General features: G+C 36.2%; 1 protein-coding gene across 3 annotated transcripts in view; it reads right to left on the bottom strand.

Moving 5' to 3' along the window:
- CLHC1 (clathrin heavy chain linker domain containing 1) overlaps positions 1–15,560 on the bottom strand; it is a 34,120-nt gene that overhangs the window by 4,702 nt on the left and 13,858 nt on the right. For all 3 annotated transcript variants that reach the window (XM_019719586.3, XM_019719596.3, XM_019719604.3), the window contains 6 exons: positions 15,355–15,556; positions 15,129–15,241; positions 14,650–14,734; positions 13,108–13,214; positions 7,668–7,842; positions 1,139–1,341 (listed from right to left, as the gene is read on the bottom strand). In XM_019719586.3, the coding sequence (XP_019575145.3) occupies positions 1,139–1,341; positions 7,668–7,842; positions 13,108–13,214; positions 14,650–14,734; positions 15,129–15,241; positions 15,355–15,556 (885 nt within the window). The remainder of the gene's footprint in view (positions 1–1,138; positions 1,342–7,667; positions 7,843–13,107; positions 13,215–14,649; positions 14,735–15,128; positions 15,242–15,354; positions 15,557–15,560) is intronic.

Below are 15,560 nucleotides of genomic sequence, written 5' to 3'. Positions count from 1 at the left end.
AATGAGTCAATCATGTTCCAAGAGTAATTAAAACCTATACTCCATGTGTAAACCCTGACTAACTAAAATAATTATTACCTATGGAAAAGCAGTAATACAGAAACTGAAGCTGTATACTTTGATAATAATAATAATAAAATATATGATTCATTCAACAAATATTTAATACTTACTATGCCAGATTCTGTTCTGTTGTTGTGTGCATATAGGCAAATTACCTACCTCTCTGTGCCTTAGCCTTTCTGTGGAAACATATATTTTATCTATAAAATAGGGATAATAACAAAACCTACTTCATAGAGTTAACGTAAGGATAAAGTGAGACAATGCACATAAAAGCCAAATTATTAGCTTTATACAGTGATAGTATCAGGCGTGCTGTTATATAATGCATGAAGAAATCAGTAACTTAAAGAAAAAAGATTCTAAGTAAAAGTCAATTTATTGTTTGAAAGTGATCATATTCAACAGTTATAAAGATTCTTTTTCCTGGAAAAATGTCACTTAAAAGTGCTATATTTTGTTTCATTTTGCAACTTCTTAGAATCTGGGTACATATCCTGCAAATCAGGATTGACACAGGTCTGAGACATGGGAGCTGTCACGACTGCCTGTACGCTGCCGTTATTGCTGAACTACATTCACAATAACAGAGCGGCTCATTCAACGAGGGTCATCCTAGAAGGTCCACGTTTCTCTCAGATCACTGCCCAGTTGCAACCTAGGTGTTCCAAAATTTTGAAATGAACTTTAGTTCACTAATTCTTCATTTCTACGGCTTAAATCATAGTTTAGAACATGATATCTGACAAATAAGTTGAGTTATTTTTTTAAAAATCCTTTAAGTAGCATGGTCCAACATATCTGAAAAATTTGTCTTTAAAACTGTGTATTTCAGGACCATCCAGTTTACTGTTTATGTATTGAGGAAATACATAATGTATTAGAATATCAAGCATGTAAATCAATCAGCTTCAGCGTAACTGCTTTACTGAAAATTACAAAAGAAACCTACTTATCAATGTACGTAAAACAAACTTTATAATGTAAAACCAAAATATTACCTACTATCATGGGTGATCTCACAATTAAAGTCCAGAATTCAAATGTATACAAATAAGTAGGCTTTTGTACTTACTGGCAGTAAAGGCAGTAAACTGTTGTATGTATTCCATGGCCCCATGAATCTGACCCTGTTTACACAGGCAAAGAAGAGCTTTGTTGTGCAGGCCACATTCACTGTAGATAGTCTGAGCTAAAGCCAGGCACTTGGCCTTGTAATAAGTATTCTGCTCCCCATAATCACAAATCACATCCCCAGCCTCCTCAGAAAATGTGAGCCTAGAGCAAGCAGATCAATAAGGCACATATTAGAGAGTTCTTGACGAGAATGAAATATTTGAAAATTCAGTACAGTAAAACTGGATCTTCTGTGATCTGGAAGAATTCCAAGTTAATAGGAAACTGACGGAGAAGAAATTAAACACATCTGAAATTTAACAAGAACCAAAACAATCAGCACATATTCTCTTGGGGGAAGACATTTTGGCAACACTGAACTCAAGTTGTTAAAAAATCTACGAAGTTTAAAATTCTTCTGAAAAGACTGGTAGGATTTCAAATTACAAGATAAAAAAAAGTTGTCTGTACCTGAGGGTCTCTATGATCTCAGCAGTTATCTAGATTCTAAACCCTGTAGAATAAAAGAACTTATGAAGTGTTGGTTAAAGATAATGAAAACAAATTTTAGCTCAAAATCAGTGACAGATCTTGCAAGCATGTGTGCTAAAGGGACAGAGAAAGTGTAACACCAATGGTATTTTTTAAATTGTTACAGATTTATAAGAAACAACAGGGAAAAAAGACATAACTGTGTCTATTAAGAGACTGAAGAAGTTCTTTTGAGATGGCTCAATTAAATAGATTTCACTTATATTTTAATGCACCATCTTCATACACAATTGCAGTGAACCATCTATGCTCTCAAAGTACTTCACCTAGAAACTATCAACATAAGCAAAAAAAAAAAAAAGACATTTGGGTATAATTAAAGATATCACTTCTAATTACTGGTTGTATGAAAATTGTGCTTTAGTTATATTTTTAATTAATAGCTACAGAATAACAGTAATCACATAATATTGGTATCTGTATATATGTAACAAAATGCCAATAATATTAAAATGAAATCCTGGAACCCCTACAAAATATCTCTTTACTGAAAATTCAGGAACTAAAGCCCTGTGTTTGCTGGGGTGGGCAGCAGAGAGGTAGGTCCAAAATCAAAAACCAGCTTCAGAGTACAAATCACTTAGCAAGCAGTTCTCTGACTTCCACATTTTAATACTGAAATTGCAGGTTTGGGGAGCTACAGCCACATTTCCTGAGGCTGAACAAGTAATTATTTTGGTCTTTCTAGGGACTGCATTACTGGACCAACATGATAATACCAGTATTATAGTATTTATTTCTCTTCTTAATACCATTATTGTTTTCTTTTTAAAGTGGTCACCATCGTGATACTGTTCCACCTGAAAGAAGGCCAGCGTTGAGAACTGAGGTTGCTCTGTCTTGGCTTGTCATTTTCCAAAAGGATAATCAGGAAAGAAGAGTATGATTAAAGAGAAAAATTAACCAAAGGAAGGAGGAGACTCAAGCCCCAAAAGAATGGAATTGGCCCTGAAGGAAAAAGGAGAAAGAAATACAGGCTGGGAAATGAGCCTGCGAATGTATTTGCCCTTTCCTGCCTCAATCACCTCATCACACCCTCTTTCTGTTTTCCTAAAGCGCTCTTCTTGGCTCTCCCCACCCCTACTTCCAGTTCTAAGACTCTTTCAGGGACTTCTGAAAATGGATCTGAGACCAGACTGGCTCGGGAGAATACAAATGACTAATAAATAAAAGAAAATTTGTTGAACTCCACTGCTAAACTTAGGCATGTTTCATTATAAACTAGATTACTGATTTTTAAAAGTCAAAGTAAAGGTAATGTATAATCACTAAATCTATGCATGATATTCATTTAGTTATTTAATAGGATTGGATTTATACAATTACTGTTCCAGAGGATATTTTTCCTCTTCCATGAGCAATGTCTGCAATTTAGAGAGCTAACACCAGTAAAACATCATTTCTTAAATTTAGTGTTTTTAGGTGAAGTGATTAGATTTCTCTTAGATAAAAAATGACTGAAAGAGCCAAGATCAGCCTATGATTCAGGCTGCTTTAGGGCTGCCTCTGTGCTAAGCTTCAGGAAAAGAACTGGTTAACTTTTTTAGGTAGCCACGTGGTAAAGGCCAGAGTATCAGAGTCAAAGACCAAGAAGGGACAGAGGCTAAGAATAAAGAATGTGAATTGCCTTGAGTATTCTATTATGTCATCTCAGGATCCTTAAAAGTATTAGTATTGTTCCAACGTATGCAATAAAGGACCTGCATAAGAATTTAAATTCTTACAACTAAGAGGTAGAGTTGGCCAAGAACCATCGGGAGATGTAAGGAAATTAAACTTATCTGAAGTCTTTCTGCATGAGGTAACAGCTGTTGGTAACGAGCATGAACTTTCTCATGATACCCTCACATCGGCACCATTTCCAGTGACCCCTGACAAGTACTTTTAATGGAAGGTACAGGCAGAGAGCGCAAGGAGGTGAAGAGTGAAAAGTTTATACGTATGAAGAAGTTTCCTAAATTCTAATTGTTTTATTAACTATTATGTGAACAGAAAGTGAAGGCCATATAGCAAGAGGTGATGGGAGAAAATTATACACTTCACCCTGGTAAACAATAGTGCCATCGGTCCCCAACAGCTTTGATTCTCCAGAGTCGTCCAGGGGAAATGGGGAGTTTGGAATGGATTGCAATAGGTACCGTGTTTCCCCCAAAATAAGACCTAACAAGAAAATAAGCCCTGGCATGATTTTTCAGGATGACATCCCCTGAACATAAGCCCTAATGCATCCTTTGGAGCAAAAATTAATATAAGACTGGGTCTTATTTTGGGGGAAACACGGTAGTAGTATGCAAACTTGCATTTTTATGTTTGAGACATGTCTAAGTCATGGATTTGTTATTTAGGGAGTGCTTACATTAGTCAGTCTATCTTCCTTATGGTGCACTTCTTAAAGATAAGAAATATAACTACTCTCTATGTATTCTATGTCCCTATGCATTCAGAGCCAAGTAAGCATAGCCCTTAGGCTACAAAATAAGCAGGGCCATGGCTACTCTGCCTTCCAATACTCACAGCCCAACCCATGTCCACACAGACCCAGCAAAAGCTGGTATCTATCTCCATGTCGATCTTTATAAGCTGCCTCACCCAGGACCCCTGTACTGGACCAGTGCCCCTTCTCCAGCTGACTACTAACAGCTCACAGCTGCCTCCATCTCCAAAGACCTGCCTTCAGCCGACTGGAGCCATCTCACCCAGAAGATTATGCCTATCTTTCAACTTCCCAGGAGTCAAGGGCTGACGACTAGTAAGAGATACAAAAGGCCAGTCCCATAACCAAGAGGAAATAACTTGGTGGTATGGTTTATGTTCTATATCCTTCTTCCTGTAATACTGGCCAATACTAGACTTCACCTGCGTTCACATCCTTGCTTGGTTCTTTCCCCTTCCCTATCCTATCTACTCCTTCCCTTAAAACACTTCCCAAGGAGTAGTCTATCAGTAAATGACATACACCTAAATCAAAGTAGCAGGCTTCTTCAAGAGAATAGGGAATCTGAATGCCGAACATGTTCCTCTCTGCCCTGTTATGTAGCAGGAGTCCTACCTTCTCATGATAATCAAAGTCAGTCAGGCCCTCCAGACTCAGAGCCTAAAGTTGTAGGCATGGGAAGCACAAACTCCCCATGATGGTTAATTTTATGTGTCAACTTGACTAGGCTGTGGAGTGTGCCCAGATATTTGGTCAAATATATTTTGGGTGTTTCTGCAATGGTGTATTTGGAGGAGAATAACATCTGAATCAACACACTGAGTAAAGCAGAGTGCTTTCCTAAATGTGGGTAGCAATCAGCTGCCAGCCTGAAGAACACAGAAAGGCTGACCTTCCCTCAAGTAAGGGGGCTCCTCCTGTCTGACTACTTTAGCTGGAACATCAGTCTTTTCCTGCCTTTGGACTCAGACAGAAGCATCTCAGCTCTTCCTGGGTCCTGTGCCTGCTGGCTTTGGAGCTGGAACTTACACCGCCAGCTCTCTTAGGTCTTCAGCTTGCTGACTACAGATCTTGGGACTTCTTGGCCTCCATAATTACAATTCCTTACAATACATGTACAGAAAACCTGTACATACTCGTATATCTCCTATTGATTCTGTTTCATTGGAGAACCCTAATACTCTCCCTAAGTGGGCTACTGGCAGTGATAGTTAAGCAGAGATACTCTTTATTTCCCAGACCCAAGTATTCTACCTGTTGGGGATACAGCACCATATAATTGTCATTGGTTTAAGGAGTACACTTCATCCTGAAGTTACTCCATCTTCAAAGGATGGAGTGACAAACTGGCATCACTTAGCCACCGCCTGAACCATCCATGAACCAAGTTTTGGTTTTTTCTTCCTCTGTCTGCTGGTCTTAGGTGACCCCACCCCTGCACGAGGCCATGGGTGAGAGCTGTGGAAGTAGTAACAGTCAGTCAGTGGTAGTTGACATGGGTTCTGGGCCACCTATTCATGCAGTTTCCTTGTGTGCTCTGGACCTGCTTGAACATGATCTTGGGTGTACCTGATTTGGGATGGGCTTTTCTGAGCCCACCTGACCTTATGACTTGATGAATCTGTCAGAATCCAGTTCATGATGAGCAGTTCTAGCTGCACAGTCACTGATGTTCCACGGATAAACGCTCCTACTTTAGCGAGACCCAGAAATTGTTTTCCGAATGGTGTATAATTGTCTGTTACAGATAGCAGATGATCTACTGGGATATCTCTGAGTAGTCCTACACCAGTTGAAAACTGTTAGTGGGTAAATCAGTAAAAATGGTTTGATAAAGGCATGGTAACTACAGTCATCCTACCAGACAAACCATCAAACCAACAGAAGTGTAAGAGTGAGAAGAATCTAAGATGGGTAATAGACGAGAAAAATGATGAATATTAACTAATATGGATGAATCTCAAAATAATGATAAGTGAAAGAAGCCAGACCAAGAAGAAAAAGTATGTAACATATGATTTCATTTATATAATATTCTAGAAAATGAAAACTAATAATCTATAGTGACAGAAAGCAGATCAGACAGAAAGCTTACCTAGAGAGGGAGGTGGAATGAGCAGGTGGAAGAAAGAAGGAGGCATTATAAAAGGACACAAGGAAACATTTGAAGGCCATGGATATGTTTATTATCTTGATTGTGGTGATTTCATGGGTGTATTCATATGCAAAACTTGTCAAATTGTATACTTTAAATTCATGCAGTTTATTATGTCAATTGTATCTCCATAATGCTCTTTTTTAAAAAACTCATCAAATTGTATGCTTTAAATATGTATAGGTTATCATATGTAAATTTTATTTCAATAACATTGTAAAAAAAGCAAATTATAGCCCTAGGACCAACTGTAATGACAAGGGCTATAGTTCATTTCACTAATGCTTCTCTTACAAGTTTCCCCTGGAATTATGACCACAGAATCCTGGAGAAGTTGTGCCTGATTGGAGTGAACTTAACGTGAGAAGCAAATAGATCTGTGTTGTACCAATGGATGACTAAGACTGATGCTGTTTTGCTGTCCTGCCCAAATCCTGCTTACTGGGCCAGTATACCCAGCTCTGCATATTGGTTTTCAGTGGCTCACAGGCCTCTCCCTTCTACAGTGAATTGCCCTTGGTTGGGAGCCACCATACCCAGGAAGTTATGTACTCTCAATGCCCAGGAAGTTATGTATTCTCACCCCATCCACAGCCCTTGAGTGACTGACAGAGAGGTATAAAAGTCTGGCCCCGTGCCTCAAAGGGAAACAGCTTTATGGTGTGGTTTATGTTCCAGAGCCATCCCTATAGAAATAAGGCCAACGTTAGAACTTGCCTGAGGTCTCATCCTTGCTTGGCTCTTTCCCCTTCCCTATTCTGCTTCATTCACTCCCTTATAGGTTTTTCTTCAGAAAGCATCCCTCTATCACTCATATGCACCCAAACTCCTGTCCCAGGCATGGGTACTAGGAAAGCCAACCTAAGGGAGCCCTGGTACAAATATACCAATCTGTGCTGAGATTCAACTCCAAGAAGCCACCTCCTGCCCGGTCTTTCTGGTTTGTATGTTCTCCTAAATGCTACCTTGGCTCATGTTCCCCCTGCTTATAAGTTTTCTCCTGGATGTATCCTTTACATGTACCCACAGCCTGTCTGGAACCAGATTCCTGCCTTATCCCTCTGAGTAGCGTGATACTGATCAAACCTTTTCTATCGTCAATGATCAACTTCCATCCACCATTGAATGATCATGAATCATCTTGTGAACTGCTATGAGTCAACTCCTGATCAATTGTGACTAGGCCCGTTACTACATGAATGCTTAGTAAATAGTTTCTGACACATTAATTGCAATAGGGACCTGAAATAAATGCTCAAATAATGTATTGATAAGAAAATATTAAAATTTTGAGAACAAACAACTTCATTAACCAACTATCAAAATTAAAATTTTAATGTTGCTTACCTTTCCTGGGTGACCCAATTGATAACTAAATCTAAACGTTTTTCAGATAATCCACATTTGATTCCTTCCAGAGTTAGTTCTGTATTAATAGGACGTCTATGAGCACGACTTGTGCTAAAGATAGCCTCAAAAAATAAGAGTAATGGAAAAGGCTTTCCTGTAATTTTTCCAACAGCTACAGAGAGAAGAAAAGTTTTTAAGTCAAATACTTTAAGTAGCAGTTTTTTTTTTCATTCTTCATATTATTTTCATCTCTGCATTTTCTAAAAAATTTTAATCTACAATCACGTATTTGTAATTTTTAACTAATGCACATGGATTAAACTTTATATTTTGCATGACTAGATATTACACGCTATGTGAAAACTGAGATTAGAGTGATGTGTCTATAAGCCAAAGAATGCCAAAAATTGCTGACAGCCACCTAGAAGCTAAGAGAGAAACATGGAATCTCCCTCAGAACCTCCAAAAAGAACTTTAAAAAGCTGAAAGAACGTACCACCAGCAGACTGCACTATAAGAAATGTTAAATGTAGTCTTTCAAACAGAAAGAAAATGATACCAGATAGAAATATAAATCTACACAAGAAATGAAGACCAGGAATGGTATATGCTATCAATAAAGGAATTCAGAAGTATACTGTTTTTATATAAAGCATCAAGTGGTATATCACCTGAGGGTAAAATATGACAACTTCAAGATATATGCTATAAACCCTAAATCAACAACCAAAATAAATGAACAAAGAGTTACAGCTCATAAATCAACAAAGGAGAAAAATGGAATCATAAGAAATTAAATTAAAAGAAAATTAAATGCAAAAGAAGGCAGAAAAAGAGAAAAAAGGTAACAAAGAAGAGTTGAGGAAAATAGAACAAATAAAACTCAATCATGTCAACAATCAAATTAAATATAAATCATCTAAACACCCCAATAAAAAGGCAAAGATTGTCAGATTATAATAAAAAGTAGGATCCAAGTATATGTTATCTAGAAGACACTGACTTTAAACAAAGACACAAATAGAGTAAAAGTATGAAAAAAATATACCATGCTAATATTAATCAAAAGAAAGATAGATTCACACTTCCAATCTCAAAACTTACTAGAAAGCTATAGGAATCAAGACAGTATGATACTGGCATAGGATGAACATCTAGAGCAATAGAATAGAATAAAAAATTCAGAAATAAATCTTGATCAATTAATTTCTGACAAAGGGGCCAAAAAATTCAATGGGTAAAGTCAAGTCTTTTCAACAAATTGTGCTAGGAAAACTGGATACCCACATGCAAAAGAATGAATTTGGATCTCTACATCTCATACCATACACAAAAATTAACCCAAAATAGCTCATAGACCTAAATATATAAAACTTTCAGAAGAAAACACAGGGATTTCCAGTTAAGATGGCAGAGTAGATAAATACTGTGCTTACCTCCTCTCACAAACACATCAGAATTACATCTATAAGGACAACCATCATTGGGAATCACCTGAAGTCTAGCTGAAGCCCTACAACTAAGGACATACAGAAGAAGCCCCTCAAGACTGTTAGGAGGGGGCAGAGATGCGGAATGGGCTGGTCCCACACCCATGTGTGACCTGGCTCCCTAGCCCAGGGTTCCAGTGCCAAAGAGAGAAGTCCCTATAACTTCTGGATGTGAAAAGCGGAGGAGATTGTGGTTGAGTGAGACGAGAAATAATGTCAGAAAACTTCCCTAAGCTGATGAAGGAAATAGATATATAAGCCCAGGAAGCACAGAGAGTCCCAAACAAAATGAACCCAAAGAGGCCCACACCAAGACACGTTATTATTAAAACACCAAAGGTTAAAGACAAAGAGAGACTCTTAAGAGCAGCAAGAGAAAAGCAGTTACCTTCAAGGGAACTTCCATAAGACTATCAGCTTTCTCAACAGAAACTTTGCAGATCAGAAGGGATTAGCAGGAAAAATTCAGTGATGGAAAGAAAGGACCTACAACCAAGATTACTCTACCCAGCAAGGCTATCATTTAGAATCAAAAGACAGATAAAGAGTTTCCCAGACAAGAAAAAGCTACAGGAGTTCATCACCATCAAACCAGTATCACAAGGAATCTTTGAGGGACTTCTTTAAGATGAAAAAAAAAAGATAAAAAATATGAATAACAAAATGGCAATAATTATATATCTATCAGCAATTACTTTAAATGTAAATGGATTAAATGCTTCAATCAAAAGATAGGGCAGCTGAATGGATAAGATACAAGACCCTTATATATGCTGCATACAAGAGACTCATTTCAGATTGAAAGACACAGACTGAAAGTAAAGGGATGGGAAAAATGTATTTCATGAAAAAGAAGAAAAAGAAAACTAGAGTAGCAATACTTATAGCAGATAAGATAGTCTTTAAAACAAAGGCTACAACAAGATACAAAGAAGAACCCAGTAATCCCACTTTTGGGTATTTAGCCAAAGAAATGAGATTATTATGCTAAGCGAACTAAGTCAGACAGAAAGAGTCGAGAACCATATGATTCACTGATATGTGGGATATAAAACTGAAAACAACAAAGGAACAAGACAAATAAATAAAGAAAGAAAAACTCATAGACACAGACAATAGTTCAGTGGTTACCAGAAGGGGAGAGAGGAGGGGAGTGGTAGATGAGGGTAAAAGGGATCAAATGTATGGTGATAGAAGGAGAACTGACTCTGGGTGGTGAACACACAATGTGATATATAGAGGATGTATTACAGAATTGTACTCCTGAAACCTATGTAACTTTACTAACAATTGTCACTCCAATAAACTTTAATAAAAAAAAAAAAGAAAGAAACCCAAAATGCTCCCTCGAAGGGATATGTGCATCCATATGTTCATTGCAGCGTTGTTTACAGTGGCCAAGATGTGGAGGCAGCCTGAGTGTCTGTTAATGGATGAATGGATAAAAAGTAGGTGGTACATACAGAGGGTACCAAAAAAATGTGTACACATTTTAAGAAAGGAAAAACTATTAAAATTGTAATACTCAATATATACTGGTAACAAAATATGAATACAAGTCACATTTGACTTCTGCAATTACAAGAGGTGCTCAAAGTGGTTACCATCAGCATCCAGACACTTCTGATTACAGCGAACTACTGCTTGAGCAACGTTGACCCAAGTGTTCACTTGTATACATTTTTTTGGCACCCCCCCCCCTTTGCCCCCGTATATACAGTGGAATATTGGGAAGGGACTGGGTTCTTGCCATCTGTGGTGGCATGGATGGACCTGGAGAGTAATGTGCTGAGTCGGGTATGTCACATGCAAATTGATTTCGCTTATATGTGGAATCTAAAGAAAAAATAAACAAACAAAACCATAAATAGAACATTTTGATGATTGTCAGATGGGAGGGGGTTTGGGGTGGGTGAAAAAGGGGAAGAAATTAACAAGTACCAATTGGTTGTTACACAGTAGTCATGGGGATGTAAAGTAAAGCATAGGGAATAGAGTCAATAATATGGTAATATTATTGGTAATATTATGGTAAAAACTACGTATAATGCCAGGTAGGTACTAGATTAGTCAGGGAGAGATCACTTCTTAAATTATATAAATGTCTAACCATTATGCTGTACACCTGAAATTAATGTAAAATAATATTGACTGTCAACTGTAATTGAAAAATTAAAAAAGGGGACTAAGAGGTTCAAATTTCCAGGTATAAAACAAATAAGGGGATGTAACGTACAGCATGGGGAATATAGTCAATAGTATTGTGATAGCGTGGTACGATGTCAGATGATTGCTGGACTTATCATGGCGATCACTTCTTTAGGTATATAAATGCTGAATAACTATGGTCTACACCTGAAACTAATATAATGTTGTATGCTAGCTATATTTTAATAAAAATCTTTTTAAAAAAGAAGAAAACATAGGATCTTAAGTTAGGCAAAGATTTCTTAGATACAATAGCAAAAGCACAGCCATAAAAGAAAAGACTGGTAAACTGAACTTCATCAAAATTAAAAACTTTTCTGCAACAAAAAACAACATCCAGAAAGTGAAAGGATAATCCCCAGATTGGAAGAAAATATTTGCACATCATTTATCTGATAAGGGATTTTTATCCAGAATATAGAAAGAACTCTTGCAACTCATTAATAAAAGCACAAATAATATAATTTTTAAATGGACAAAGTATAGACATTTCTCCAAAAAAGACATACAAATGTAGACACATGAAAAGATGTTCAACTTTGTTAGTCATTAGGGACATACAAATCAAAACCACAATGAGATCAAATATTAACATACTGTTACCATATAACCTAGCAACTCCATTCCCAAGTATTTTGCCAAGAGAAATGAAAACATGTTCACTCAAAAATTTGTGCACAAATGTTCATAGCTGCATTATTCATAACAGCCAAGAAGTGGGAACATTCCAAATGACCATCAACTAATGAATGGATAAACTTTGACAAATACCTTGCACCATATATAAAAATTAACTCAAAGTGGCTCACAGAGCTAAATGTAAACCTAAAACTATAAAATCCTTAGGAAAAAAATTAGGAGAAAAATCTCTGCAGATTAGGCACAGATTTCTTAGGTACAATACTAACAAACATCAAGATCCATAACAGAAAAATATCTCAAATTGGACTTCAACAAAATTAAAAAACGTATACCCTTAGAAAGATATGGTTAAGAGAATTAAAAGACAAGCCACAGACTAAGAGAAAATATTTGCAAGTCACTTATCTGATAAAGGACTTGTATTCATACAATGGAATACTACTCATAAGTAAAAAGAATGAATTATAAACACAACAACATGGATGAATTTCAAAATAATTATGCTGAGTGGAAGAAGTCAGTCAAAAAAGAATACCTACTATATAATCCATTTACATAAAATTTTAGAAAATGCAAAGCAGTCTGAAAGCAGACTAGTGGTTGCCTAAGGACTGGGAGTTTGGCGGGAGTGGGGGGGGGGGGCTGTGGGAGGGAGAGAGAAAGGTGAGGGGAGGAGTAGAGAGAGAGAGGGACCATTAAGGGGAATGAGGGAACTTTTGGATGATACACATGTCAAAACTTATCAAATTGTGTACTTTAAATATGTATAATTTGTTGTATGTATGTCAACTTACAACAACAAAGCTATTTTTAGAAGGGAGTAGAAAAAATTGACAAAATATTAACATTTATTAAATCTTAATAGAACATGGCTGTTACATGTTTCTTTATACTTTTCTATATACTTGAAATATTTCATAATTTAATTTAGAAAACCTAATCAAACTCTTTAAAGTTACAGCTTAGGAAACTGAGCAAATAGTACAGATATGGCTGGAGCCTAGATCTTTAGTCTCCCAGTTCAATACTTTTTCCATTCTATCAGGGGTGAAAATATAATTTGCATACATATATAAGGTTCAGACAGAAATGCTTACCCTTAAATTTATTCATTGTCCCAATGTTTTGAAGAATTCTTCTAGGACTGTTCGCTGCAAAACAAGCTGCCTTTTCATATTCACCAAGTGCGATTAATTCACTGAACCTACAACCATTGCACATTTCATTATACAAGATAGATAGTACACAAAAAAAGAAAACTAATTAGAAAAGTCTAATACAGACTAACCACAGTGGCACAATAATATAGAAAAGCAATTCTAATAAACAACTAGATTTATTAACACTGTAGGATGTTCTTTCACTTCTTTCTCTCATATTCTGTCATTTTTATAGCCTCAGAATAAAACTCTTACCTGCCAGCTGACTTTGAACCTGATCTGTAATACTTACAGCAAGCCACAGAAAATGGAAAAAACTTGAAGGAGCTTTACAATGAGCTCGGATTTTTTTTTTCTCTCATATCATCTCCAGATTAAAGGGGATGTCAGGGGAAAGAAGGGCAATCTGCTTAGAGGCTCAGCCTAGGGGAAATGTTAATTGAACACAAAGGCTGCCAAGTTGAAGATCAAGAAGTGCCCTTGGTATTCAGAAGCCTATGTTGCTCTGCCAGGCATTAGAGTCCCAATTAAATTGAGACTAACACAAGAAAAAAAGATAATAGTTCAAATAACTTAAGCCTCTATTCCTCTTTCTAGGGCAGGATGTCTTCAAATCAGCCCTTACTTCACAATTAATAAAACTATAGCAAACAGCATTTACACAGCATTGCAAATGAATGTGGAACCCCGGAGGAAAAAACACACTAAAGTGATATTAAGCAAAATACATAACACTTTTAACCTCGACAAAGGGTTTTTCTCTCATATCTAAAGCTGGCAGACTTAGAGAAGCATACAGTGTAAGAAAATAACACAGGCTTTGGTGACCCCCAAAATGATCTTTATTCCTTCTTTGTACCATATCAAAAAGCAAATCAACAGTTGAAAATTGTTTAACATGTAAGACTAAGAATATTACATGTGTTCATTACATATTGGCCTTATAGGCTATGAATTAACCTCTTAAAGAATAAATTCTTAAGTCTCTTTGAACCTCTGTTGTACACCATATGTAATAACTTAATATGAATTAGGCAGACAAATGCCTTCTTAATATGTCACAGGATGGAAATAATAAGAAAAAAAGTCTGAATTGGCTAGGATAATCCGACTCAAGAAAACATTGTCAAAAACATTTTGTAACATCAGGCTGATGGTTAGGGAATACAAAAAAAATAGAAATAAAACTTAAATCAACACTACAATCCACCTATATCCTCTGAAATATTTCCTACACTATCAATCTAGTATTTTTTTCACCAAAGAGTCTTTTATTTTAAATTCTAGCTTATTTTCTAATTTGTCTACTAGAATAGAATTTTAAAGATACAAAAGCTAGAAATTACAACTCATCAATATGCTAAATAAATGCTAAACATTTAATAAATATTAAATATGCATTTAATAACTACTTAAATACATATTAAATAAATACAATATTCTGTTAACAAGAAAAACCAAATCTTTCCAAATATTTGCCTTTCAATGTAGTGAAGCAAAATTTCAGCTTCTTTTGCCTTGCCTGGATCATCTTCATATAGCTCTTCAACAATGCCTTGGTCACCTGTCAATATTGAAAGACCCACTGGATGATACTGAAGGTTATAAATCAATAGAAAATAATAAACATATAGATGTCTAATACCAACAACTTAATGCTTTGGTTTCGAACAGCACCAACCTCTTCTAAACTGAGTGGTTTCCCTTTCCCTTTCTTCCTTATTTTCAGGTACATTTTCAAGTATTGTCTCTTTGGGGCACCAAGTCTACTCTTTACCAATATCCGTCAGTTGTTGAAGGAAGAAGCCCATAGGGTAACAGAGACCCGATAGAAATAAGTACATTTTTGCTTTCTTTTAAATTCAGAATAGGAAAATCCTCACTGTTTAGCTTTTTTTGGGGAAAAAAAAAGTAATGTTTTCCATTATTTATGTTAATCAAATATATAGATAAACTACCGTGGAAATCTTTAGTTTTCTGAATTTGCTTCACGAAGTCTTGAAATGAGCAGCTCCTATCAGATTTTACCCATGAAGTAAGTGCATAAGAAATAATCTGCAGTCTTTGACAACTATAAAGATAAAAAACATCAACAATATACTCAACCTAAAATCAAATAATGAAATGTTAGAATAAATACAAACATAAGCTTCAGACTTTAAAAAACATAATCAACTTGCATACCGAAACTGTAATTCTTTGTTCAGATTTTCAGCTACATCTCGCCGTTTTAATATCACAACCATTTCCTTATCTAAATCAGCCTTTCTCTGAGCTGGTACATATTTTTCTGACATAACTTGTTTAATTTCAGCATATTTATCTTCGAGATGTTTCAGGTATTTCGTGAGAGCATCTAAATTGACGGATTCTTGGAGAGTCATGCCTGT

Source organism: Rhinolophus sinicus, chromosome 2, assembly GCF_057876585.1.
Source record: "Rhinolophus sinicus isolate RSI-liver-muscle chromosome 2, RSI-T2T, whole genome shotgun sequence".
Taxonomy (NCBI): Eukaryota; Metazoa; Chordata; class Mammalia; order Chiroptera; family Rhinolophidae; genus Rhinolophus; species Rhinolophus sinicus.
This window is presented reverse-complemented; position numbering and strand designations above follow the sequence as displayed.